At 43.4% G+C, this 27,832-nt stretch overlaps 1 protein-coding gene across 1 annotated transcript in view; it reads right to left on the minus strand.

The window, feature by feature from the left end:
* Positions 1-27,832, minus strand: part of ipo4 (importin 4) — an 89,244-nt gene that overhangs the window by 36,928 nt on the left and 24,484 nt on the right. Inside the window, exons 10-22 of the mRNA XM_072270013.1 lie at positions 24,329-24,490; positions 23,649-23,702; positions 20,779-20,888; positions 19,176-19,284; positions 18,681-18,810; positions 16,855-16,968; positions 16,055-16,168; positions 14,855-14,978; positions 6,740-6,851; positions 4,505-4,611; positions 3,651-3,728; positions 2,628-2,685; positions 1,407-1,512 (exon numbers count right to left, since the gene is read on the minus strand). Of these exons, the coding sequence (XP_072126114.1) occupies positions 1,407-1,512; positions 2,628-2,685; positions 3,651-3,728; positions 4,505-4,611; positions 6,740-6,851; positions 14,855-14,978; positions 16,055-16,168; positions 16,855-16,968; positions 18,681-18,810; positions 19,176-19,284; positions 20,779-20,888; positions 23,649-23,702; positions 24,329-24,490 (1,378 nt within the window). The remainder of the gene's footprint in view (positions 1-1,406; positions 1,513-2,627; positions 2,686-3,650; positions 3,729-4,504; positions 4,612-6,739; positions 6,852-14,854; positions 14,979-16,054; positions 16,169-16,854; positions 16,969-18,680; positions 18,811-19,175; positions 19,285-20,778; positions 20,889-23,648; positions 23,703-24,328; positions 24,491-27,832) is intronic.

The following is a 27,832-nucleotide window of genomic DNA, read 5'->3' on the forward strand; positions in this document are numbered from 1 at the left end:
TTGTATGAGGCAGATAAGGGGTACAAATGTCAGTGAGATTATCAGTGCTAGGGAGAGACCCAGTGACACCACTAATGTTTTATTAAAGTTTACCTTTAATTTGCATTTCTTGCTTCTTTTAGAAACTCTTTCCATTTTTAACATTAATGAACACCCCAGCCTATCACACACTGCTCTTCCAACCCACCTGAAACCCGTCATCCCCAGCTCACTGTTCTGACATTGACTTTAACACTGTATCATTACAATGATTTGGACAGGTGGGGCTCGTCAGCCTTGGACGGCAGCCCACCTAGGAGAAGGAAATCTCTGATTTTAAGCCTCCGCTGCCTTGTGGCCATACCCACCCATGGGAAAGGCTTCAGGAGTAAACCCCGAGGAAGAAATCTGAAGCTGGGATCCCTACAGTTTGTTGTTGTTTACAACTTCACTCTGGCAACCTCTGCGACGACACTGGTGCCAAGCTGTATTGGCAGTTGCCCTTCCCTTGGACTACATCAGTGATGTGGACAGGGTAACCCGCTGCATGGGCAACAGCCAGTTCTTCAAATCTTCCTGCCCAGGTTTGCACCCTGGAGAGGACACAGTCCAGCAGAGGCGCAAACCCATGATCCTGTGGGATCGACGGCTGCCTACTATTACAACGATACTCTCTACAGACAGGAAGCATCTTACCTCGCCTTTCTCTGTATTACACTGCACAAAGAGTGAATATTAAACCTATCAGCTTGATAGGTTAATTGGCCACGGTAAGTTGCCTTGAGTGTGTAGTGCTGCTCGGGAGTGTTTAAGCTGGTGTGTTTGGGGTTTGGGAACTGGAGCAGCAGAGGGAACGATTGAGGAGAAAGTACGAATAAGCAGGGCTGGGTTAATGATCACATGGAGTAAAACAGGTAAGGCAGATGAGCTTACAGTCTTGGTTAGCACATGGAACTACAAAACTTAGCTATTACAGAAACCTGGTTGGATGAAGGACATGTTTGGCAGCTCAACATTTGAGTGCACAGATGTTTCAGGCATGACAGAGAGAGGGATGTAGAATATCAAAAGCAAAAATTGCAGATACTGGTAATTTGGAAATAAAAGCAGAAAGTGCAGAAACACAGGTCAGTCAACATCTGTTTAGAGGGAAACCAAAGTTAGCACTTCAATGAAGACCCTTAACAGAGGGTTTCAACCTAAAACATTACCCCTGTTTGTCTCAACTGTTTCTGCTTTCATTTCACAAGATTGCTTGCTTAAGACAACAAATACCCAAGCAGGCAAGCTTTGACTGCAAATGGCACTTATAACCCCAGCCTGACTCCATTGCCTGCAAATGGCACTTATAACCCCAGCCTGACTCCAAAGAACAGCTTCACGACAGCCAAACATACAACACCCTCAGATGGGGGAGGAACTGTTACCTTCCAAGTTTTGGTCGGTTGGATTTTCCTGAGCGACTTTGTAAAGAGCGCAGCAGAACTGGCCAACAGCTTCGTAAGCAGATTTCCTGACGTTGACATGTGGATACTGCAAAGTATATCAATGTCTTGGAATTAGTCTTTCACCTAGTCCTGAAGCTGAGGCAAAACAAAAATCCACATCAATTTCCAGAATGGCTTTTCACCACTCTGAGACACCTCAAAGAGCTGTCCAACAAGTTAAGCACTTACTTGTTTAGTTTATATATATTAAATAAGACCTTGGTCAGACCCCACTTGGAGTAGTGTGTTCAGTTCCGGTCACCTCACTACAGGAAGGATGTGGATACTATAGAGAGAGTGCAGAGGAGATTTACAAGGGTGTTGCCTGGATCGGTGGGTGTACCTTATGAGAATAGGTTGAGTGTACTGGCCTTTTCTCCTTGGAGCAACGGAGGATGAGAGATGACCTGATAGAGGTGTATAAGATGATGAGGGGCATTGATCGTGTGGATAGCCAGAGGGCTTTTCGCAGGGCTGAAACGGCTAACATGAGGGGGCATAGTTTTAAGGTGCTTGGAAATAGGTATCCAGGGGATGTCAGGGGTAAGGTTTTCACACAGAGGGTGATGGGTTCATGGAATGCACTGCTGGTGGCAGTGGTGGAAGCAGATACAACAGGGCCTTTTAAGAGCCTCTTAACATAGGTACGTGGAGCTTAGAAAAATAGAGGGCTATGCGCTAGGGAAATTCTAGGCAGTTTGTAGAGTAGGTTACATGGTCGGCACAACATTGTGGGTCGAAGGGCCTGTAATGTGTTGTAAATTTCTATGTTTCTATGTTAAATGCAGGAATTAGAGAAGCTAACTTGCACTAAGGAAGCCCTCAGAATGAGCAAACTGGCAAAGATAGATCAGCTGTCGATCTTGCACTGACCACCAAATCGCCCACCACCAAATGGACTGACAGACAGACAGTGTATCCTGGGAAACCAAACTTACGTTATGTAGTTGCCAAGCTAACAGTGCAGTGGTGTTAAATTACATAGCCCAGCTCCTTGGGGTGGTGAAGAAGCCCATTGTTCTTAAAATGAAGTTAAAAATCTCCCTTGTCACTGCACAGGTAATCATAGCTGCCCTGACCAGGACCGAACAGCTGGGAGGTCACTGTAGGAGCAGTAGCTTCTGGTGCTGGGGAGCAAGGTTCAGACAACATTGTACTTACATCAGTGATTCGGAAGATTTCTTCAAAGCACGACTCCATGTATGGCATAAAGGCAACCCTATGGCAAAACAAAACTGCTTTAGACATGGAGAGGGAAGAGAGACAGGGGGAGAGAGAGGAGGGGGAGGGGAAAGGGAAAGGGCAAGAGGGTGCTGGGGATAGGTTGAGAGGTCTGCAATTCCGACCAGAATGGCCAATGTTTCTGGCTCAGAATGGCAGAGAGAAGTGACAAGGGGACAAACTTGTCTGTGGTGACAGATATTACAGGTGTATGCCCTAAGGGGGGTCCACAGTGTTCCACGGTGGGGGTCTGCTTTGCCCAGGCTTACCCCTGAGCTTGTTGTCATAGTCATAGTCATACTTTATTGATCCCAGGGGAAATTGGTTTTTGTTACAGTTGCCCATAAATAATAAATAGTAATAGAACCATAAATAGTTAAATAGTAATATGTAAATTATGAAATAAGTCTAGGACCAGTCTATTGTCTCAGAGTGTCTGACCCTCCAAGGGAGCAGTTGTAAAGTCTGATGGCCACAGGCAGGAATGACCTCCTATGACGCTCTGTGCTGCATCTCGGTGGAATGAGTCTCTGGTTGAATGTATTCCTGTGCCCACCCAGTACATTTTGCAGTGGATGGGAGACATTGACCAAGATGGCATACAACTTAGACAGTATCCTCTTTTCAGACACCACCCTGAGAGCCCAGTTCCATCCCCACAACATCACTGGCCTTACGAATGAGTTTGTTGACTCTGTTGGTGTCTGTTACCCTCAGCCTGCTGCCCCAGCACACAACAGCAAACATAATAGCACTGGCCACCACAGACTCGTAGACCATCCTCAGCATCGTCCGGCAGATGTTGAAGGACCTCAGTCTCCTCAGGAAACAGAGACAGCTCTGACCCTTGGGTGTGAGGGCAGTGTTCAGGTGCAGCCTGACTGGAGGATGGGGAAGTGGAGACCCTGGGGGAATGTCGGTGGGTTTGAGAAGGAGGGAGATGGACCTTTTGGAAGCTCTCACCCAGTGTTGACTGCAATTTCTCCCAGGGCGTCACAGGCATCCTCTTTTTCATCAAGGTAGGCGTTCTCCACGCTGAAACTGATGGGGAGAGAAATAGGAAGACGCAGAAGCAACCATTTAACCTTTGATTGATACTGTGGCTGGGGTGAGCACCTTCCCATCCCACTCGCTTTTTTTTTCTTACCCCATAGTGCAACAATACAGACTGCTTCAGAGGGTTTGAAACCTCTTGCCATGACCTTTTCCAATCTAGAAAGTCCCAGGCTGTTCAGCCCCTCCTGTGATCTAGAACCTGTCACACGGTTCACCTCCTTCAGTAGATGGATATCTCTTTTGTAGTTTGCGACCACAACTTTTGTGATGTGAAAAATTAAACAAGAACTTGCTGACTGAGTAACCATTTAAAGGTCTACTTCCCACTCACCCCAAGAAGAGGTAAACACAAGGGGAAGCCAGAAGCTCTGAATATTGGCAAATCTGTAACCAGGGGCGGGGGTGGAGTTCTTCTCCCTGGGGAGCCAGAAACTGTGAGCTACCCCAAGGAGGTGGCTCCTCCCAGAATCATGATTTCAGTTTGTGTTTCTTTCTGCCTCCTCAATTTCCATCAGTGCTGCTCACTAGAATCTTTATCATTAACCAGCAGGGTGAACTGGACTGTGCTGAGCTTAGCATGCATGGTGCTGGACTTAAATGAGCATCTCCCCAGACCTGATGATGGCACTCTCACCTACCTCACTCTAACAAGGAAGTTTCCCCACTCCCAGTGTTAGTCCCTTCCACCTCCATCCCCCCTGTACTCCCACAAGCAGGGCATGACCGAGCACCAAGAGCTGGTAAAGGTAGCCCTAACATACCCAGTGATGTCAGCATCATCCTCGTCCTCCTCCTCTGTGATAGGCTCGTCCTCATCAAGGTCGTCGTCCAGCAGCAGGAATGTTTTGCTGTTAATATCATAATGGGCCTGGAAAAGGACAAGGCTGCTGACAGTCAACGTGCCTCACATGAGTGCAAAGAGGGATTCATGAACATTTAGGGCAGCGCATGAGATTTGAACCTTTACAGATAGTTACGAGAAGATAGCCTTAGAATCGGTCCCCAGTTATAGGTGGAAATTGGGCAGCTGTCTTTCTGTCAAACAGAATGTACATGAGGAGAAATTCTTTTTTTGAGGTCTGCAAAATACTGAGGGGATATATAGGGTGCATACCTGCAAACTTCTTCCCCTTAGGTTGGGTGAGACTAGAATTAGAAGTCACAGGTAGAGGTGAAAATAAAATATTTAAGGGGAATCTGAGGGGGAGCTTCTTCACTTACTGGCTGATGTGAGGTGGAAGGTGGAATGCAGATTCAATTGGACATTTAAGCTTAGATAGGCAATGGATGAAAGGAGGCTGGAGGCACTTGAACAGAGGAAGAAGGATTTTAAAACTGGGTCACTCCCAGCTGGGAAGCCAATGTCGAGCAGAGGGCACACAGGGTGGATGTAGCAACAGGATGGATGTGGGCAGGAGGTTTCCCTTGGGTGGGCGATCAAGAGACTACAGTCTCAGAATAGAAGTCAGATCTTCACACTGAGGGGAAATTCCTCCACTTGAAGAATGGTCTTTGGGGGCTGTGGAGCCCTCAAGCTCCTCCCTTTTCTTCTGTTTAAACAGGACCTGTGGGCAGCAAAGCCGTGGAAATATGTTTGAAGGTGGGAGACTGGCTAGAGTGTCAATCACAGGCCCACAGTGGAGATGATCTCACAGGAAAACCAGTACCATTGGATGAAATGTTTCAATGCAGTGCTGAGCAACAAGTAACGTAGCAGATAATGGAATCCCTTACATTGCTAGCTGTAATATCAGGGTTCAATTCCCGCCACTGTTTGTAAAGAATCCATATTCTCCTCGTGACCACGTATGTTTCCCCTCACATTCCAAAGATGTACGAGTTAGGGTTATTAGGTAGTGGGCAAATGTTGGCACCAGAAGCATGGAGACACTTGAGGGTAGCCCCAGCAGATCCTTGGACTGTTCGCCATTGATGCAAATGACGCAGTTCACCATATGACACGTGACACCGTATGAGACGACACAACGGTTGGTGGTGTCGTAGATAGTGTAAAGGATTGTGGAAGATTGCAGAGAGACATTGACAGGTTGCATAAGTGGGCTGAGAAGTGGCAGATGGAGTTCAACCCAGAGAAGTGTGAGGTGGTTCACTTTGGAAGGACAAACTCCAAGGCAGAATACAAAGTAAATGGCAGGGTACTTGGTAGTGTGGAGGAGCAGAGGGATCTGGGGGTACATGTCCACAGATCCCTGTAAGTTGCCTCACAGGTAGATAGGGTAGTTGAGAAAGCTTATGGGGTGTTAGCTTTCATAAGTCAAGGGATAGAGTTTAAGAGTCGTGAGGTAATGATGCAGCCCTATAAAACTCTGGTTAGGCCACACTTGCAGTACTTTGTCCAGTTCTGGTTGCCTCACTTATAGGAAGGATGTGGAAGCATTGGTAAGGGTACAGGGGAGATTTACCAGGATGCTGCCTGGTTTACAGAGTATGCATTATGATCAGAGATTAAGGGAGCTAGGGCTTTACTCTTTGGAGAGAAGGAGGATGAGAGGAGACATGATAGAGGTACACAAGATATTTAGAGGAATAGAGTGGTTAGCCAGCACCTCTTCCCCAGGGCACCTCTGCTCAACACAAAGGGACATGGCTTTAAGGTAAGGGATGGGAAGTTCAAGGGGGATATTAGAGGAAGGTTTTTAACTCAGAGAGTGGTTGGTGCATGGAATACAATGCCTGAGTCAGTGGTGGAGGCAGATACACTGGTGAAATTTAAGAGACTACTAGACAGGTATATGGAGGAATTTAAGGTGGGGGGTTTTACGGAAGGCAGGGTTTGAGGGTCGGCACAACAATGTGGGCCGAAGGGCCTGTACTGTGCTGTACTATTCTATGTTCTATGTATGTTTCAATGTACATGACAGAAAAAGATGATCTTTATCTTAGGACAAAATTCCAGAGCAGAAAGCACATTGTAACCACAACAAAGCACTTAGAAGGGCACATCCATCATTTTGCACCCCACCTTTGACCCTTACCGTAACCCCTTCAGTGGATTTGATGGAGAGTAACATCACTGTCGTCATCTTCTCCAAGTGAGTGGCCATGCTCGGACCCATCACCACTGAGAGGGCAGCAAACAGACTGTACCTGCAATCAGAAACAAGCTGTCAAGGCCTTGTGGGTGGGTACAATGATCCTGGGGCCACTCTCACCAGAAAAGCCCGGCGTAGTCTCCCTGGAGGGGAAGGAGCTTTCTGGATCACCAGGGATTTTGTTGGCAGAAAGGGTGGAGGAGATGAGAACTTGGAAGTATAAACTGGAAACAGATGTTCTCAGGGAAACATATAGAAGAAATGTGGCAAATATTCAGAGGATATTTGTGTGGAGTTCTGCATAGGTATGATCCAATGAGACAGGGAAAGGATAGTAGGGTACAGGAACCGTGGTGTACAAAGGCTGTTGTAAATCTAGTCAAGAAGAAAAGAAAAGCTTACGAAAGATTCAAAAAACTAGGTAATGATAGAGATCTAGAAGATTATAAGGCTAGCAGGAAGGAGCTTAAGAATGAAATTAGGAGAGCCAGAAGGGGCCATGCCTTGGCTGGCAGGATTAAGGAAAACCCCAAAGCATTCTATAAGTACGTGAAGAGCAAGAGGATAAGACGTGACAGAATAGGACCAATCAAGTGTGACAGTGGAAAAGTGTGTATGGAACCGAAGGAGATAGCAGAGGTAATTAATGAATACTTTGCTTCAGTATCCTCCACGGAAAAGGATCTTGGTGATGTAAGGATGACTTGCAGTGAACTGAAAAGTTTGAGCACATAGATAATAAGGAAGAAGGTATGCTGGAACTTTTGGAAAGCATCAAGTTAGTTAATTCACCAGGACCAGATAGGATGTACCTCAGGTTACTGTGGGAAGCGAGGGAGGAGACTGCTGAGCCTCTGGCGATGATCTTTGCATCATCAATGAGGACGGGAGAGGTCCTGGAGGATTGGAGGGTTGCGGATGTTGTTCCCTTATTCAAGAAAGGGAGTAGAGATAGCTCAGGAAATTATAGGCCAGTGAGTCTTACTTTAGTGGTTGGTAAGTTGCTGGAGAAGATCCTGAGAGGCAGAATTTATGAATATTTGGAGAGGCATAATATGATGAGGAATAGTCAGCATGACTTTGTCAAAGACAGGTCATGCCTTGCGAACCTGATTGAATTTCTTGAGGACGCGACTAAACACATTGAAGAAGAAAAAGCCGTAGATGTCGTGTATATGGATTTCAGCAAGGCATTTGATAAGGTACCCCATGCAAGGCTTATTGAGAAAGTAAGGAGGCATGGGATCCAAGGGGACATTGCTTTGTGGATCCAGAACTGGCTTGCCCACAGAAGGCAAAGAGTGGTTGTAAACAGGTCAATTCTACATGGAGGTCGGTGACCAGTGGTATGTCTCGGGGATCTGTTCTGGGGCCCCTACTCTTCGTGATTTTTATAAATGGCCTGGATGAGGAAGTGGAGTGATGGGTTAGTAAATTTGCTGATGACACAAAGGTTGGGGGTATTGTCGATAGTGTGCCTGGAGTCTCCATTAGGCAGCGTATGGAGTAAGACGTCTTCTTGTCTCAGCTCCATCCTTTATAACTTACTTTCCACTGCTAGATCTGTTTTATGTTTGAAGATTTATTATATTTGCTGAAGGATTTTACGGTTAAGTATGATGGCTAGAACTGAATTACGTATTAGCAAAACTCTTCCTGAGCCGCAACAAACAGAGAAGTCAGAGGAAGTTTTGACTTCAGAAAAAAATGTTCTCTTTAATGGAAGCTATGAATGTGAAGATCAGTACGTTGGATACCAAAATGGATAAATTGATGAAAGCTAATGAATCGTTTGAAAAAACCACCATTGCTATTCAGGAGTCTTTGAAGAGTCTGGAAGATCGATATCAGACGCTTAAGCAGAGTACTCACAGAATTGAAAGAGATTCTGAATTAATGGATCAATCTATTAAGGAACAGGATTTGAAGATGTCTTTTATGGAAAAGAAAATTAATGAGAATACTTCGGAACTATCAAGGATTAAGAAGAAAACAATTGATTTGGAAAGCATAAATCGCAGGACGAATTTATGTATACTGGGTTTCCCTGAAAATATGGAAACCAGTGAGCCACAAGTTTTTTTTGAACATGTTATATTCACTTTTTGGTGACATTCTCGAAGCTTGATCGATATTGGACACAGCCCACCGAATTCGACGTCTTAAACCATCACTCGAAATTAAATCACCAGCCGAAATTAAACCACGTCCTGTAATTCTGTTTGCATTATATTTCAAGCAAAGAAGCTATTCTTCGGAATGCAAGGAAAAGGGGTAAGTTAATCTATAATGGAGTTTAGATTCGTATAGTGCAAGATTTTGCCCCAGAGATTTACGCCGAAAGAATTAAATATCGGGAAGTGATGGCGGAATTTTTAAAAAATGAATTGTCGCCTGTCCTTGCGCTATCCGGCACGTTTGATGATTTCTCCACCAAATGCTTGTCTAAGACGGATTGATTCTCCAGAAGATGGTTGGAAATTTATAAAAGAGTTTAAGTCCACTTTGCAAGCAATTTGAAAAGTTGATCCTTAGCTGGGAGTGGTTTGTAACGCCGTTGATGAAAGTCCGCTGTTTGTTTTATCAATGTTCAGATACAGACTTGGTTAACTTACTTAGATTTGTTGTTGTTTGCTTTAACAGTTAATATAGTTCTGAATTTAATACATATATATTTACTTATTTTTTTCCTTGATTTGTAAATCTTTAATATTAGTTGTAGTATATATTAGTATTTATCTTTCTTTTTTGAATACATGGCTGTGTATTTTAAATAGATTTAAGATGGCTGTCATTAACTCGGTCTTAATTACTGTTAGACATAATATGAAAATATTTGGAATTTGTTTACTTCTTTATGTATTCTTTGTTATGTCTTTTTGGTGGTGGTAATTTTTTTACTTTATAAATGGAGCTGCCATCTGGAGAGGGGTTAAGGGTCAATAGTTTAGCATGTCGTTTGCCTATTGGACGATTTCTGGGGTTTCGGGGGAGGTGGGTGGGGCTATTAGGTTAGTTTTTTTTCCACTGGGCAGCCCTGAGGGGTTTCTTTTTGTCAATCATCTTGCTGTTCTTTCTGATTGAGTCAAGCTTCAACTTTTCTTCCGATTTAGGCTGCACCTGCACGTTAGATTACTTCATATAATTTTTAAATTAAATTTTAAATATGGATCTCAATAAAATCAATATAATATCTTGGAATGTAAACAGTATGAACCAACCTATTAAGCGTAGAAAGATTTTTAAGAAATTAAAAACACTTCATGCAGGTATTATTTTTGCGCAGGAGACACATATTTGTAAACAAGTTGAAAGTCGCTTTTTTAAATTTTGGAAGGGACACTTATTTCATTCTTTATCAGTAAATAAAATAAGAGGGGTATCTATTTTTATTAATTCTAAAATCCCTTTTGTTCATTTTAATAGTGTTACTGATTTAATTGGAAGATATTTAATTGTTACTGGTTTGTTGTGTGGTCAAAAGGTGGCTTTAGTTTGTGTATATGCACCTAATACAGACAGCCCCGATTTTTTTAAGAAGCTATTTTCTGTATTGCCGAATTTAAATGAATATAAGTTGATTATGGGCGGTGACTTTAACTGTTGTCTTAACCCATTGATTGACAGATCGTCCACCAATCCATCACTTCCTAACAAAGCTACGACTTGCATTAATTCTTTTTTATTAGAATACGGTTTGGTCAATATTTGGAGACTTAAATTTCCTAAAGAAAAAGATCTTTCTTTTTTTTTCCACATGTATATCATAAATATTCAAGAATTGATTATTTTTTCTTGGATACGCGATTGGTGCCCTCTGTTGTTGAGTGTGCATATAATGTGATTGCGTTGTCAGATCACGCACCTATGAAATTAACTTTGGAATTTAATGATAATATTTACAGACCTCAGTTGAGATTTAACATTTCATTGTTGCAAGATTCAACTTTTGTAAATTTTATTAAAGAACAAATTTCTCTATTTTTTGAATTGAATACAACTGAGGGAATGTCAAATTTGGTTATTTGGGATACGATGAAATCTTTTCTTAGGGGACAGATAATTTCATATTCAGTACGTTTAAGAATGAAAACTAGGGCGGAACTTTTGCTGATCACTAATAGGATTAAAGAAATAGATAAACTTTATTCAGTAACGCCTAGTGAAGATCTCTTTAAGGAAAGGGTGGAGCTCCAGGCACAACATGATTTGCTTTTGACTTTTCCTATTGAACAGCAACTTTTTAAATCCAAAAGCCAATTTTATATACGTGGAGACAAACCAAGCAAATTATTAGCTGGTCAGTTAAAAGCAAGTATGGCTAGAAGACAGATCCTGAAATTAAGAAAACCTGACAGATCTGTAACAGTAGATCCTCATGAAATTAATAAGACATTTATGGATTTCTACTCTAATCTTTATATGAGTCTGAATTTTCAGATAATATTACTTCTATGAATAGTTTCTTGCAAAAAGTGAACATACCTAAAATTTCTATTCAAGATGTGAATACATGAGATGCACCTATTAAACAAGAAGAAATAGCAAGGGCTATATCCTCTCTTCAATCAGCTAAAGCTCCGGGATCGGATGGATATACAGTGGAATTTTATAAGACTTTTACTGAAATACTTATACCTTATTTATGTCAAATTTACACTGACTCTATATCTTCTGGGACTCTCCCGAAAACTTTCTATGAAGCTTCAATATCTTTAATTCCGAAAAAACATAAAGATTTATCTGAATGCGCCTCTTATAGACCAATTTCTCTGCTGAATGTGGATTTTAAAATTCTCTCTAAGATTTTGGCTAATAGACTTTGAGAATATCTTACCTACCATTATTTCCAATGACCAAACTGTATTTATTAAAAATAGATATTCACATTTTAATATTTGAAGATTATTAAATATTATTCACTCTTCACCATCTAAAGAATTGGAATGTGTTGTTTCTCTTGATGTAGAGAAAGCTTTTGATAGGGTGGAATGGTCTTACTTATTTAAGGTTTTGGAAAGATTTAATCTTGGCCTGGGATTTATTTCCTGGATCAAACTGATCAATCATGCTCCCATGGCTGCTGTTATAACTAATAATCAAAAATCTCCCTATTTTAGATTACATAGGAGCACTCGACAGGGATGCCTACTTAGCCCTATTACTTAATTTGGCCTTAGAACCCCTTGCTATTGCTCTTAGAGATTCTAACACTGTTCAGGGTATTAAGAGAGGGGACAAAGTACACAAGGTTTCATTATATGCAGATGACCTGTTAGTTTATATTTCAGATCCTAGGAAATCTATTCCTTCTATGTTATCTATACTTTCTGAATTTAGTAGTTTTTCTGGCTATAAATTAAATTTACATAAAAGTGAGTTACTTCCTATTAATAATTACTCGGATCCAAATCATCAAGTACCTTTTACTATTGCTAAAAATTACCTTACCTATCTTGGTATTAAAATTACTAAAAATTTTAAGGATCTATATACGTATAGTTTTTTTCCATTAATTGGCTACACCAAACAAATGCTCTCTAAATGGTCTCCTATGACATTATCATTAATAGGTCGAATTAATGCCATTAAAACGATAGTTTTACCAAAATTTTTATATATATTTCAGGCAGTTCTCTCTTTTGTTCCTAAGAAGTTCTTTGACAGAATAGATTCTATAATTTCATCTTATATTTGGAACAATAAAAAATCCTAGATTGAGTAAACCCTTATTGCAGAAATTAAAAAAGGATGGTGGTATGGCTTTGCCTAATTTTAGTATGTACTATTGGGCGATCAATATTCGATATAAATATTACTTTTAGGATTCACTATTCAGATATACATGAATGTCCTTCATGGTTGGATCTAGAGGTAAACTCGGTGAAAGGATTCTCTTTGGCCTCTTCACTGGGAGTTCCTCTTCCCTTTTTGTTTTCTAAGATTAGCAGACAAGAATTTAATCCCGTTCTTAAAGATACATAAAGAATTTGGTTCCAGTTTCGTAGATTTTTTGAGTTTAATAATTTTATTCTTTTGAGTAATATTTATCTTAATTATTTTTTTAAACCATCAATTTTGGATAAGGCCTTTTTAATTTGGAAAACCAAAGGAATAATAACATTTTCAGATTTGTTTTTAGGGGACTGTTTAATGTCTTTTTCTCAGTTAGTGGATAAATATGATTTATATAATGTACACTTTTTTAGATATTTACAAATTAGGAATTTTTTACGTGGTTTGTTAACAAATTACCCTTCTGCTTATCCACCTAATATGATAGATGTTCTCTTTCAGTTTAAACCATTTCAAAAAGGGTTGATAGCTATAATCTATAAATGGTTATTGAGTTTATGAATGATATCTAACGATAAAATTAAATGCGCTTGGGAATTGGAATTTCAAGAGTCATTTTCAGATAATCAATGAAGTAAAATTTTTCATTTGGTTAACAACTCATCTATCTATTTGTGCCCGTCATTCCTCGATACAGTTCAAGGTAGTGCACTGGGCCCATATGTCAAAGGATAACCTAGTGCGTCTTTTCTCCAATATTAATTCTATTTGTGACAGATGTAATACTGAGTTGGCCACTTTAACTCATATGTATTGGTCTTCTATAAAGCTAGATAACCTTTGGAGAGATGTTTTTAAAAGACTATCAAGAGTTTTGGATTTGGATCTACAACCTCACTTGCTTACGGCAACTTTTGGGATTATTCCATCGGAAGCATGAAATATTCCTGTTTCCGCTCAATGTGTGATAGCCTTTTTGACCTTACTGGCTAGGAGAGCCATTTTATTGAAGTGGAAGGATTCTAATCCACCTACTGTCTTTTATTGGCTCTCCTCTATTATGTCCTGTTTAAGTTTACAGAAAATAAGAAGTCGGACATTTGATACATCCTTTAAATTTGAACAAATATGGCAACCTTTTATCCAATATTTTCAGTTAATTTGATTTATTACTCTTTCAAGTTTTTTTTCGAGGTCTTAGATTTGATTAGAAAGTTTTTCTCTCTTCTTTTTTTGGTTGTATCCTCAAAATGGACTGCCCAGTCCCTTTTTTTTTGTTTTGTTTGTTCTGTTTTTTTTCTATAGTGTAGTGTTTTTTTTTCTCTCTATTTAAAACCCTTTTTTTTCCTTTCTCCTTTTAACTGGTAAGAGAATTGTTATTTTCTTTTTTTATTATATATTTTATACTAGTTTAACAATATCAATGATTTTGACAGTGTCCATTTTAATTTTGGTTACTGATATACATATTTGAACTAATTCTCCTCTTGATTGTATTTGATTGTATCTATGTTTTTTTAAATCAATATAAAGATTAATAAAGCAAAGAAAGATAGTGTGGAGGGCTGTCAGAGGTTATAGCGAGACATTGATCAGATGCAGAAGACCCTTGTCAGACCCCAGTTGGAGTACTGTGCTCAATTCTGGTTGCCTCACTACAGGAAGGACGTGGAAACCATTGAAAGGGTGCAGTGGAGATTTACAAGAATGTTGCCTGGATTGGGGAGCATGCCTTATGAGAATAGGTTGCGTGAACTCGGCCTTTTCTCCTTGGAGTGACAGAGGATGAGGGGTGACCTGATAGAGGTGTACAAGATAATGAGAGGCATTGATCGTGCAGATAGTCAGAGGCTTTTTCCCAGGGTTGAAATGGCTTGCATGAGAGGGCATAGTTTTAAGGTGCTTCAAGTAGGTACAGAGGAGATGTCAGGGGTAAGTCTTTTTTTACGCAGAGAGTGGTGAGTGCGTGGTGAGTGCCGGCGGCAGCGGTGGAGGCGGAAATGATTGGGCCTTTTAAGAGACTCCTGGATAGGTACATGGAGCTTAGAAAAATAGAGGGCTATTGGTAAGCCTAGGTAGTTCTACGGTAAGGACATGTTCGGCACAGATTTCTGGGCCGAAGGGCCTGTATTGTGCTGTAGGTTTTCTGTGCTATCTCTTACTGATTGATGACTCATCATGACCTGGACTGTGCTGCTTGAAAGTTTTACTTTCTAAAAGGCAATATACAAGATCCTGAGGAGTAATGGGGAGTGAACTTACGTGCACCGCCGCAGATCAGGATCATCCACATGGTCAATGAGATTCAGGCCAAGTTGGCAGCATTCTTCTGAAAGGGGCAAGAAGACATCCTTCCCAATGGTTCGTGCAAGAACCCCCAAAGTTTCTGCAACAATAAACAACTGTCAGTTTCCTCTCTCTTGTTCCTCACTGTTGCTTCCCAGGCAACAGCAAAAGGACTAACAAGGTGTAAAGTTTCTTGAAGGAGGTCTCATAAAATACTCATAAGGTAGGGACAGCATAAGTTTTACGAAGTGTTCAGCTCCCACAAAACATTCTATGGGCAGGAACTGTGTATCCCCGATGGTGTGGCGCTCCCCCAGTACAGCCCTTCCCACTGTGCGGTGCTCCCTCAGACCTGTGTTGTGGTTGCATGGTGTTTTCTTAGTTTTAGTCCTGAGGGATTAGTCCCCGATAGACACATGTAATACACACGCAAAGAACATCAGAAGTGTTCTCAGTGTGGAAGCAAGTCACACACAGATTCTGCAGACGTTGGAAATTTTGAGCAACAGACACAAACTGCTGAAGGAACTTGGGAAGTCAGGCAGCATCAACAGAGAGGAATAAACAGCCAACATTTTGGCCGAGGCCCTTCATCAGAATTGGAAAGGAGACAGAAGCCAGAATTAGAAGTTGGTGGGGGCGGGGGAAGGACAAGAAATCAAGAAATACAAGCTGGCATATGATGGATGAGACCAGGTGAGGGAGAAAGGCGGGTGAGGGAGGGAGGATGAAGTAAGAAGCTAGAAAAGGATAAGTGGGAGGTAAAGGGCTGAAGAAGGAATCTAACAGAGGAGAACAATGGACCATGGAAGAAAGGGAAGGAAAACTAGGTGATGGGTGGGTGAGAAGAGAAGGGGAAAGAGGAGACCTAGAATGGAAATGAAAAAAAGGGGGGGGGGGGAGAAAAATTACTAGAAGTAGAAGAAATCAATGTTCATGCCATAAGTTTGGAGGCTATCCAGACAGAATATGAGGTGTCACTCATCCAACCTGAGTTTGGCCTCATCACGGCAGTAAAGGGGACTACGTGGAGACATGTCTGCATGTCTGTGTGGAAGACCTGCATGATTGTCACAAGCATGGCAGAGCATTCCCTGTAACTGCTCTGAGATTCCCAGTTCAGTCACATTCTCACACCTGTCCCTCTACTCCCGATACAGGGGCAGCAAGTCTTACCTAGTGACTGGATTTGGACCTGGCGTAGCTCCTCGCTGGTGTTGATCAAATATCCTTTCAGCTGGACAATGACTGCCTGGAAGTATGGGAGCAGTGCTTCCTTGGCAGCGCTGGCTGAGGTGTTCAAAGGTGATGCAAGGGGAAGGGGGTGGGAAGAATGGGAAGAACAATAGGCAAGTGTTAACAGGGGATATCATAGGTAAAGTTCTGTCTAAAAACCTGAGCATTTCTGTGCTGGGCAGGGGGTAGGGTGAAAGATTATTCTACCTCTGCACCACAAGGAATGAACGTACAAAGCAGCAGCTCAACTGTTGACGTGATGAACATTATTGGGGAACTTCATTGCATGATGAAGTGGTGGGTGAAGCTGTTTGGGAAATGGGGTTGGGGAGAGCACTGAGATCTGTCTGCAGGCTTCGACTTCGTATTCAAGATTCCCAGAGGAGGAACACTGTTACTTTGGATGTCTAACTGGGACTTGAAACCCATTTCCATTTGCAAACGAGCATCTGGGGAAACTGAGTCTTTTCCAGAAAGTAGAGATTAACGGGGGGTGGGTGGTTAACAAAGAGGAGACTTTGAGGATGAAAATAAGTTCAGAAATGGGATGATACAGATTTAAACCTCCCCCCCACCCCGTTAACCTCTACCTTCTGGAAATAGATAAACACTGAAACAATTCAACTGAATGGTTGTGATGTGCAAAGCAGTGCCTGATGAGACGATTCTCACAGAGTCGGCAGCACTGGAAAACAGAAGTCACAGCACTTTGGAGAGAGAGTGGGAGGTACTGGACTCACCAATTGCACCAATGGCACTTATGGCCAATTCCTTCACCCGGCTGCTGCTGCTCGAGCACAGGGCCATCAGCATCCTCTCCATCAGTGTGGGCAAATATGGCTCAATCTTCTTCCCTGCATGGTATGTCAGGAAAAGGCAGTTAGTGACCACTCAAGTGTTCCACAACACCAGATCTGAACAACAGATCTTTACACACAACCCCAGGCTGAGACCCACAATAAATCCCCATACACCAGACCTCAATGGTCAATGTTTCAGGATTGACACAGGGTCTCACCCTGAAATATCTGCACAGATTCTGCCTGACCTACTGAGCTCCTGCAGCCATTTATTTATTGTCCCAGGTTCCAACATCCGCAATCTCCTGTGCTACCATACTACTGACATCCTTTCTACGCTGAAGATACCACTAGAATTGAATCTGTGCAGCCTGTAGCAGGTTACCTTGCAGCACGGCCTATTGAGGATTTTCCAATGTCTGCAAGTTGCAGTTTCGTTTACATCACACAGTGATTAACCCAATGTAGTACCTCCAGTGCAGCCTCCTCTGCATCGGTGAACCTCGATGTAGACTGGGAGACTGCTTCATTGAGCACCTTTGCTCTGCCTGCCACAAAGAATGGACTTCCCATTACCATCTGACGTGTCTGCCCATATCCTCCTCTACAGCCACAATGAGGTCATGCTCAGGTTAGAGGAGCAACACCTCATTTTCTGTCTGGGTAGCCTCCAACTTGGAGCAAACATTGATTTCTCTAACTTCTGGTAATTTTTCCCTCTCCCTACTTCCCTCTTTTTCTATTTCCCATTCAACCCTTCTCCTCACCTGCCTATCACCTTCCTCTAGTTCCCCCCATCCCTTTCTTCCATGGTTCACTGCCCTTTCCAATTAGATTCCTCCTTCAGCCCTTCAGTTCTTCCTTCTATCCCCCTCCCAGTTTCTTACATCATCCCCGTTCCCCACCCATCCACCTACCTTCCCCCTTACTTGCTCTTACCTATCACCTTCAAGCTTGTGTTCCTTCCACATTCTAATTTTGGCTTTTGTATTTTGTGGGTGTTGTAGATTTGCCTCACCAGCTACCTAACCTTCCACCTCCATCCCCAATCTGTGGCTCCAACATTGGCTACATCAGAGTTCTCCTGTACAAGCACCAGCCTTACAACACAGAAGACTGCTCTACCTGCCAAAGTTCAGTTTCACATGATGAGAAGCTGACTGTCAATCTCCTGTACACAGGTGTGTCAGGATGTCCTTCAATCCTCTGCACGGGGAACTGAACCCAGCACACCTCCCTCAAGAAAGTGTGGATGTGGAAGAGACTGTGTACCACAAGGGCAATGAGCGTGCAAAGCTGTAGCCCCTATTTGCGTAACTCTGGGGGCTGCTCCAGTCTCCTGGTGCATTTTAGCCTCATCCTCTTAATATTTGGTCATCCAGGTCCAGTGGGGGGGGGGGGGGGGGGGGAAGGAAGGAGGAGGATGTTCTTGTAAACTTGATCCTCTTGATCCTGCAGCTGGCCAAGGTGAATGTCAGTGGCTCCTGGAGGGAGGCAGTGGAGGGCTCCACCCAGGCTGACAGCCTGGCAAGTTTCCAGCCCGGGCAACCCTGGAGGAACTGGGGGAAGAACCTCCAGTGTCCACAGGTAGCATGGAAGTGTTCAGACCGTTCAGCACTGCAGTGGATAAATACCCAAAATCAGGATGGCCACATTTTAATTTAGGCTGTTTTTGTCTTCAGTATGCTTGTTTTAGTATTGTAATGATGTATAAGATGCAATAAATGTACTTTTCTTAACAAAAAGGAAAGGAACAGTCACCTTACCCAGATTCTCTACGAAGTTTTCTAGTGCGTAATAGGCCTTGGTGAGGTGGCCGCCCTTTGAATTGTCAATGGTGCTGAGGTAGTTGAGGAGGAGAGGCATGATGTCTTCGGAGTATTTACTGATATCCGGCTATGGAGGAGACAGAAGTTGAAGGGCAAGGAATAACATCACTCCAAAGCTTGCTCTGGTGCACAGTGAGAAGGGCACATTGCCGCAGAGTGAAACAAATGTGTAGCATGCAATGGATTACGCAGAATAGTCTTCACTGGGTCACCAGAAGAGGCAAGGACACAACATAAGGACAGGACGCAGAAAGGGAAAGGGATGGGGAGGTAGAGCAAGACAGCACTAGCCCAAGAGAGCAACCTGAGAAAAATCTCACTCATCCACCCACTCAAAAGAACGGAACGTGTGAGGACGGAGTGAGAGAAAAGATTAACGACCAGTTGACATCTGCCTGACCGAGACCTGGAATTTCATTCCAAAACGTATACCTGCAGGAACTCGGAGAACTGTCCCAAGGCAAACAGCGCTGCGTTTCGGACCACCTGGCTCTGGTCTGCAAGGGCCTGACATATGCATTGCAGCATGGGTTGTAGGTGTCTGAAAGGCCAAGGGAAACAGACCATCAGCTGTACTGCAAGTGAGGAGACAAGAGACGAAATATTTCTTTATATACAGTCTGTTCAGTGTTCGCACTACACTCCGCAGTCCCTGTTACACCAAGCACTCTCGGGTGTTACCACTATAGTTCGCAGTCCAGTTACATCAGGCACGGATGGGTGTTCACATAACAATTCACAGATCGTGTTACATTGGCTACTGACAGGTGTTCACACAAGAGTCTACAGACCCTGTTACACTGTGGTGCTGCTGAGTGTTCACACTACAGTCTGCAGACCCTGTAACACCATGCTACTGACAGATATTCACACTACAGTCTACAGACCCGCTTATACAAGATACTGATGGGTGTTCAGACTACAATGTATTACAATGAGAACTGATCGCTGTTCACTAAACAGTCTGCAGAACCTGTTACACCACTACAAATGAGTGTTCAGATTACAATGTAAACACTGTGTTATAATGAGTATTAATGGGTGTTAACATCACAGTCTACAGATTCTGTTACACTGGGTATTGACAGGTGTTCACACAACAGTCTACAGACTCTCTACACTGGATACTGATGAGTGTTCAGACTACTATGTAAACACTGTGTTACAATGAGTACTGACGGCTGTTCACACTGCAGTCTACAGATGCTTTTACAGTGGGTACTAATGAGTGTTAATATTACAATCTACACAGTTATACTGAGTCCTGATGTAAGTTCATGTTACAGTCTAAACACCCTGTTACATTGGTACTAATGTGTGTTAAATTTACAATCTACAGACCCTCTTATACTGGGTACAGACACATGTTCACACCTGTCTACACACCCTGTTACACTGGGTATTGACGAGTTTTCCCTCTACAGTCTACATACCCTGTTACACCAGGTACTGACGGGTGTTCACATTACACTCTACACACACTGTTACACCAGGTACTGACAAGTGTTCCCTTTGCCGTCTACATACCCTGTTACACCGGGTGCTGATGGGTGTTCACATTACAGTCTACACACCCTGTTATACCAGATATTGACAGGTGTAATTTCTACAGTCTGCACTCCCTGTTACACTGGGTACTGACGGGTGTTCATACTACAGTCTACACACCTTGTTACATCGGGTACTGACGAGAGTTCTCTCTACAGTCGATACATCCTGCTACATCAGTCACTGACGGGTGTTCACACTATAGTCTACAGACCCTCATACCAAGTACTGATGAATGAATCTTCATACTACATTCTATAGATTCTCTGGCACTGGGTACTGATGGGTATTCGTACCAGTCTACATGTCCTGTTACACCAAGTACAGACGGATGTTCACACAACAGTCTAAACACCCTTTTACACCTGGTGTATGTTCACTCTACAGTCTACAGATGCTCTTACAGCGAATATTGACAGGTGTTTACCACAGTGTCTATAGATCTCTCGGGAATCTCCCGACCACTGATAAAGCTGGCTGCACTCACTTCTGGCGGATGTGGTCCGCACAGCCCTCTGCCAACACCGCCATACTCATCAGACCAGCCTTCCTCTCGTACGGATTCTCACTCCTCAGCGTTGGCTCCATCATTGGGGTCTGTGGAATGGTAATGACGGGAAGCAAAATGGTTTAACTGGGACTTGCCACCTTTTCCAGGTGAATTTCTCCAAATTCTATTCTCACTCTTTTTGACTCAGAGTATTTCTGATTCGCCCACCTAAACTGCTATATTGTTGTAGGAGAGGGTAATGATCTATCTGCACAGACTTGCATGGTCAATGAAGTTCTCTCCAGATTTATCTGGCAACTGGCCTCACTGAAAATCTAAACAGCTGGCCCACCTAAACCTGCCCCTATTAACACTGCTTGGTTCTGCGCTAGTTCTACGGTGGAGTGGGGCCAAAGGTCATCAGGACCAGCTCTCACAATCAGACAATGGCCAATGGCTCTCTGCTGAAGTGACAGAGTGGTCAGATTTAAACCCCACATCTTCCATTGTGTTCAGTTTTGGTCACCCAGCTAAAGGAAAAATGTGATTAAACTGGAAAGAGTGCAGAACAAATTACAAGGGTGTTGCCAGGACTTAAATCACTAAGTTACAGGAAGAGGTTGGCTAGGCTATAACCTTATTCCCTGTAGCTTAGGAAACTGACAAGTGATCTTGTAGAGGTGTATTAAAATCATGAAAGTCTTTTCCCCAATCAAGGATTCAACAGCACAGATTTAAGGTGCAAGGGAAAAGATTTAATAGGAACCTGAGGGGCTACATTTTCACCCAGAGAGCAATCAGTACTTGGAACGAGTTGCCAGGGAAGTGGTTGAGAAAGGTGCATTAACAACATTTAAGAGACACTTCGACAGCTATATACATGGATAGGAAAGGTTTAGAGGGATATGGGCCAAACGTGGGAAAATGGGAATCTTGGTCCACAATAACCAGTTGAGCTGAAGGGCCTGATTCTGTGCTGTAATACTCAAGGGCTCTTTGAAACAAAGCTGCAGATAGATTTTAGGCCAGGCAAGGTAAGTGATAGACTAGAAAGAGGGCTGAATAATCTCCTGTTCTTATCTTCCTATTATCCTAACCCTGTATTTGTCTCTCTGACCCATGTCCTTTATTCACAAAACCCATGCAGACCAGATCTTTATCCAAATTTACCAAGATGATTGATGCATTGCCTCCCTTGTTCTCTTAGTCAGAGTAATACAGCACAGAAACTGGCCCTTGGGCTCAACTCACTTGTTTACACTCATCCTCCTTTTTTTAAAGAACACTCTGACATCTTTTCTTGGGGAAATCACATTATATTCCCTTAATCTGGGGGAACTGGCCTAATGTGATTTGATTGGCTGTTACAACCAGCTTTGCTTTCCAACCCTAGATATTACCATTGAATCCAACTTGGATGTTCCTTAAAAAAAAATTCATATATACTCCCCTTCTTTCAGCCCTTGTGGGCTCTAGACAATGATGTCATGCTTGTTCTCAGAGGATGACATTCTTGCATCAGTCCTCAAAGGTCCTCATCCTCCAGTGCCTATCCAAGTCCCATTTTAACAAGTTTTATGGAATCAGTTTCAAATCCTGACAACTTTAAATGGGAAAAGGTTCTCATCTTCCCCATCGTTCTTTTTCTAACATTCTTTAATCCTATGACCACTAGTATTTGATCCTCTTGTCAAACAGAAAGAACATAGTTTCTCACCTCTTATGAACTGCATGGTTATTTCTTAAACACAAAAGATTGTGCAGATGCTGGAAATCTTGATCAACACAAACAAAATGCTGGAGGAACTCAGCAGGTCAGGCAGCAACTATAGATATTCGTCCTCATCACATTCTACAGCTTCTGCCGACTAACCACTGCTGGGTTTCTGGTCTTGTCACCTGCTTGGCCTTTACCAGGACTGTGCACCCTTGATACTCCGTGACATGGAGCTCAGATTTAAATCTCACAAGTGAGGAATGCTGACACTCTACATATTCCAAGACCCTCCTCAAACTATCATTTCTGGGCAACAAGCTCTCCCAGTTCACCTGCATTCTATATCCTCAGTCAAAGAGGTTTCCCATCAGGACTAATTCTTGGGAGTACTTGGGAGTGTTGTGTTCAGTTCTGGTTGCCTCATTATGGGAAGCATGTGGAAGTTTTAGAGAGGGTGCAGAGGAGATTTACCAGGAAGTTGCTTGATTGGAGAGCATGTCTTTAGAAGAAAGGTTGAGCGAGCTAGGGCTTTCCTCTTTGAAGTGAAAGAGGATGAAAGGTGACTTGACAGATATGCAAAAGTTTCTAAGAGGCACAAACAGAGTGGGCAGTCAGTGACTTTACCAGGGTGGTCTTGACTAATACCAGAGGACATACTTTTAAGGTGAGTGAAGGAAGGTTTAGAGGAGATGTTAGAGATACAGTAGGTGCTTTTACATAGAGTGGTTACATTGGGATATATTGTTGGAGATGGTGGTAAATGCTGATACATTAGGGACACAAGTGACTCTTAGACATGTGAATGAAAATGGAGTGGAAAATGGGAGGTGTAGGAGGGAAATGTCAGGTTGATTGTAGGGTTGGTTGAGTAAGTCAGCACAATATTGTGGGCTGAAGGGTCTTCACTGTGCTGTACTGCTCTATGTTCTAATTCCCATAGCGGGGTCCTGTGTATAACAAATATCATTTAGCAGCCTTCCCCTGTTGCCATGTCTCTTCCATTCCTGTCCAACTTCTGCTGCTGCTGCTGCCACCATTCTGACCAAAGGGTGACTTGAATGAGTTGACTTCAATGCTGTCACCCACACTATCCCTCATGCCAAGCTGCCCTTTCCCAACCTGTAACTCCCCATCGTCAGGCTGAACTCACCAGATGGAAGAAAAGCTTCTCTGGAGGCAAGTGTAGAGCCAGCATATCGATCACCTGGGAGAGAGGAGAGGGACATTTCAAACTGTAGGTAGATCTGGAGCACCCCCTTAGCCTGGCCCTGGTCACTATTGGTGCAAGTTTGCAAGGATGGTTCCATTATCTGAGTGCAGTTACAGAAAAGGACAGACAGAATGGGGGAAGAGGGTCCCTGAAGCCTTTGGAACACCAGCTCAGGAAAAAAATTATAGACAAGGGGGAGCAAACATTCACTGGCATGGTTGAGATATCCAACACCGTCCCACTGGGAAACAATCCCACTCAAGGCATCAGAAGAGGTTCTGTGCCTTTTGTTAAGTTGGGTAATATGTATCAGCTTACAGAGATGAGTCAAGAATGAAAGACAAGTGTTTAACTCGGATGAAGTTCAATGCCACAATGTCAGCTCCAAGAAAACTGTAATTTAACCAACTACACCCTCAGTCCTAGCTCTTCTCCAATCCCATCCCATTCATTCCCCAATGCACCCCCTCCCCAGTATAATCCCACCCCGGTCACCCATCTTCAGAACCATCCTTTTCCCAGACCCGTCCCTTTGGTAATGCTTCTTTCCTCCAGTACTTCCCTTCAGACAGTGTGACACACCTCGCTGTCAACTCCTTTTATCCTGCCGTCCCACCTACCTGTGTTGAAAAGTGCTTTGGGGTCTGAGCTTCCACCTCATCCTCAATGTCATCATCCAGGTCCAGGTCCTCGGGATCCATTTCACCCTCTGGCGGGGCTGCACACATGATGGGATATAGCACATTCAGGATACTGGGCAGCAGCTTCTGCTTCACGATTGCCTGTTGGGTGGCAGCAAAGTTACAGACTGAGTTTTAATGTGGTAACCTGGCCTGAGGTGCTCAATGGGAGAGTCCTCAGACTCAATAGACAATCGGTGCAGGAGTAGGCCATTCGTCCCTTCGAGCCAGCACCACCATTCACTGTAATCATGGCTGATTATCCAGTTCCTGCCTTATCCCCATAACCTTTGGTTCCGCTATCTTTATCCATCTCTTTTTTGAAAGCATCCAGAGACTTGGCCTCCACAGCCTTATGGGGCAGAGCATTCCATATATCCACCACTCTCCGGGTGAAAAAGTTTTTCCTCAACTCCGTTCTAAATTGCCTACCCCTAATTCTTAATCTGTGGCCTCTGGTTCTGGACTCACCCATCAGCGGGAACATGCTTCCTGCCTCCAGCATGTCCAATCCTGTAATAATCTTATATGTTTCAGTAAGATCCCCTCTCAGCCTTCTAAATTCCAGAGCATACAAGCCCAGTTGCTCCAATCTTTCGACATATGACAGTCCTGCCATCCCGGGAATTAACCTTGTGAACCTACGCTGCACTCCCTCAATAGCAAGAATGTCCTTCCTCAAATTTGGAGACCAAAACTGCACACAGTACTCCAGGTGTGGTCTCACCAGGGCCCTGTACAGCTGCAGAAGGACCTCTTTGCTCTTATACTCAATTCCCCTTGTTATGAAGGTCAGCATGCCATTAGCTTTCTTCACTGCCTGCTGTACTTGCATTCTTGCTTTCAGTGACTGATGTACAAGAACACCTGGATCTCGTTGTGCTTCCCCTTTTCCTAACTTGACTCCATTTAGATAATAATCTGCCTTCCTGTTCTTACCACCAAAGTAGATAACCTCACATTTATCCTCATTAAACTGCATCTGCCATGCATCTGCCCACTCACCCAGCCTGTCCAGGTCACCCTGCATTCTCATAACACCCTCCTCACATTTCACACTGCCACCCAGCTTTGTGTCATCGGCAAATTTGCTAATGTTACTTTTAATCCCCTCGTCTAAATCATTAATGTATATTGTAAACAGCTGCGGTCCCAGCACTGAACCCTGCGGTACCCCACTGGTCACCGCCTGCCATTCCGAAAGGGACCCGTTAATCGCTACTCTTTGTTTTCTGTCAGCCAGCCAATTTTCAATCCATGTCAGTACTCTGCCCCCAATACCATGTGCCTTAATTTTGCCCACTAATCTCCTATATGGGACTTTATCAAAGGCTTTCTGAAAGTCCAGATACACTACATCCACTGGCTCTCCCTTGTCCATTTTCATAGTTACATCTTCAAAAAATTCCAGAAGATTAGTCAAGCACGATTTCCCCTTCGTAAATCCATGCTGACTCAGACCAATCCTGTTACTACTATCCAGATGTGTCGTAATTTCATCTTTTATAATTGACTCCAGCATCTTTCCCACCACCGACATCAGGCTAACCGGTCCATAATTCCCTGTTTTCTCTCTTCCTCCCTTCTTGAAGAGAGGGACAACATTAATCCCCCTCCAATCCACAGGAACTGATCCTGAATCTATAGAACATTGGAAAATGCTTACCAATGCATCCACGATTTCTAAAGCCACCTCCTTAAGTACCCTGGGATGCAGACCATCAGGTCCCGGGGTCTTATCAGCCTTCAGACCCAACAGCCTATCCAACACCATTTCCTGCCTAGTATAAATTTCCATCAGTTCATCCATTACCCTAGGTACTTTGGCCACTATTACATCTGGGAGATTGTTTGTGTCTTCCCTAGTAAAGACAGATCCAAAGTACCTATTCAACTCGTCTGCCATTTCCTTGTTCCCCATAATAAATTCACCCACTTCTGTCTTCAAGGGCCCAATTTTGGTCTTAACTATTTTTTTCCTTTTCACATACTTAAAGAAGCTTTTACTATCCTCCTTTATATTCAAGCCCAGGAACAGCAGCTGTGCTCGAGGCTTCACCAAGACTGAGCAGCAGAAAGGAACATGATCAAGGCGAGGTTTTTCCTTTTTCTTTCTTTTATCCAAACACTAACTTCAGTAATGGCAGTCAGTGGAGAAGTGGGCTCCTGCTCAAGATGTGAGAGAGCAGGAAGCGTCGAAGAGTCGTCCGTGATGACCACATCTCCAGGAACGGTGCCTAGCTGCAGATTCTTTCAGACCACATGGATCAGTTGGAAGGGCAACTGGACTTACTGTGAATTCAGCCTGATAGATGGGTCCACCCTGGGCAGGTCAGGCACACAGTGCAGGAGCCCCTGCGGCTGTTCCCCTCTCTAACTAGCACACTGCTTTGGATACTGTTGCGAGGAATGGCTCTGGGAGAAAACAACAACAGCCAAGGCACCAGGACTGGCTCTGTTGTGCATCAGTGGAGGTTAAAGACCAGGTGAGGGGTAGTGACAGAGGACCCCAGAAATAGGGGCACAGACAGACATTTCTCTGGCCACCAGTGGGTCTCCAGGATGGTGCACTGCCTCCCTGGTGCCAGGATCAAGACCTCTCTGAGTGAATGTAAAATATTTTGAGAAGAGAGACAGATCTTCTATATTGGTATCAATGACATGGCAAGAAAAGAGATGGGTTTCACTCTTACAGAGTGAATTTGGGGATTAGGTAGGCAGTTAAAATACAAGAAATGTAGAGTTGCATTCTCAATGTTACTCTCTATGTTAAATGCTGGTGAGGGAGGAATAGGAGGGCGGGCAAATGTTCACTTGGCTGAAGAGCTGGTGGATGAGGAAGGGGTTCAGCTACTGTACAAGTGAGGCAGGTTGCACCTAAACTGCAGGGAGACCAATATCTTGGCAAGGAGATTTCCTGCTCCTACGAGGGAGGGTTTAAACTGGTCTGGCAGTGGGCTGGGAACCAAGGAGTAATGTAGCAGATGAGAAAGTTGAAACAAATGTAGAAGTTAAAGCTAGCAAGTCCAGTTGGCAGGACAGGCAGGGAGTGAGGAAGGTCTGACAGACTAAACAGCATTTATTTTAATGTAAAAAGTCTGAGAGATAAGGCACATAAATTCAGGACATGGATTGGCACATGGGAAGGGATATTACTGCTAGCCTGGAAACATGGTCGAGGGATGGGCAGACTCGGGCATCTCAATGTTCCAGGGTATTGATGCTTCTGGCATGAACAAGTGGAGGGAGGAAAGACTAGTAATATGACTGGTTAAGGAGAACATCATGGAACCACTATAGGCTATTCTTGGTGGGGGTGGGGGGGGGTGTCATCCAGTACGGCCACAGAAATAAGAATGGGTAACTACTTTGGTAGGATTATACTCTTCCGCCAATAGCCAATGAGAATTAGAGAAGCAAATATGTAATTATTCCAGATAAGCA

The sequence above is a fragment of the Mobula birostris genome, chromosome 10 (genome assembly GCF_030028105.1).
Source record: "Mobula birostris isolate sMobBir1 chromosome 10, sMobBir1.hap1, whole genome shotgun sequence".
Taxonomy (NCBI): Eukaryota; Metazoa; Chordata; class Chondrichthyes; order Myliobatiformes; family Myliobatidae; genus Mobula; species Mobula birostris.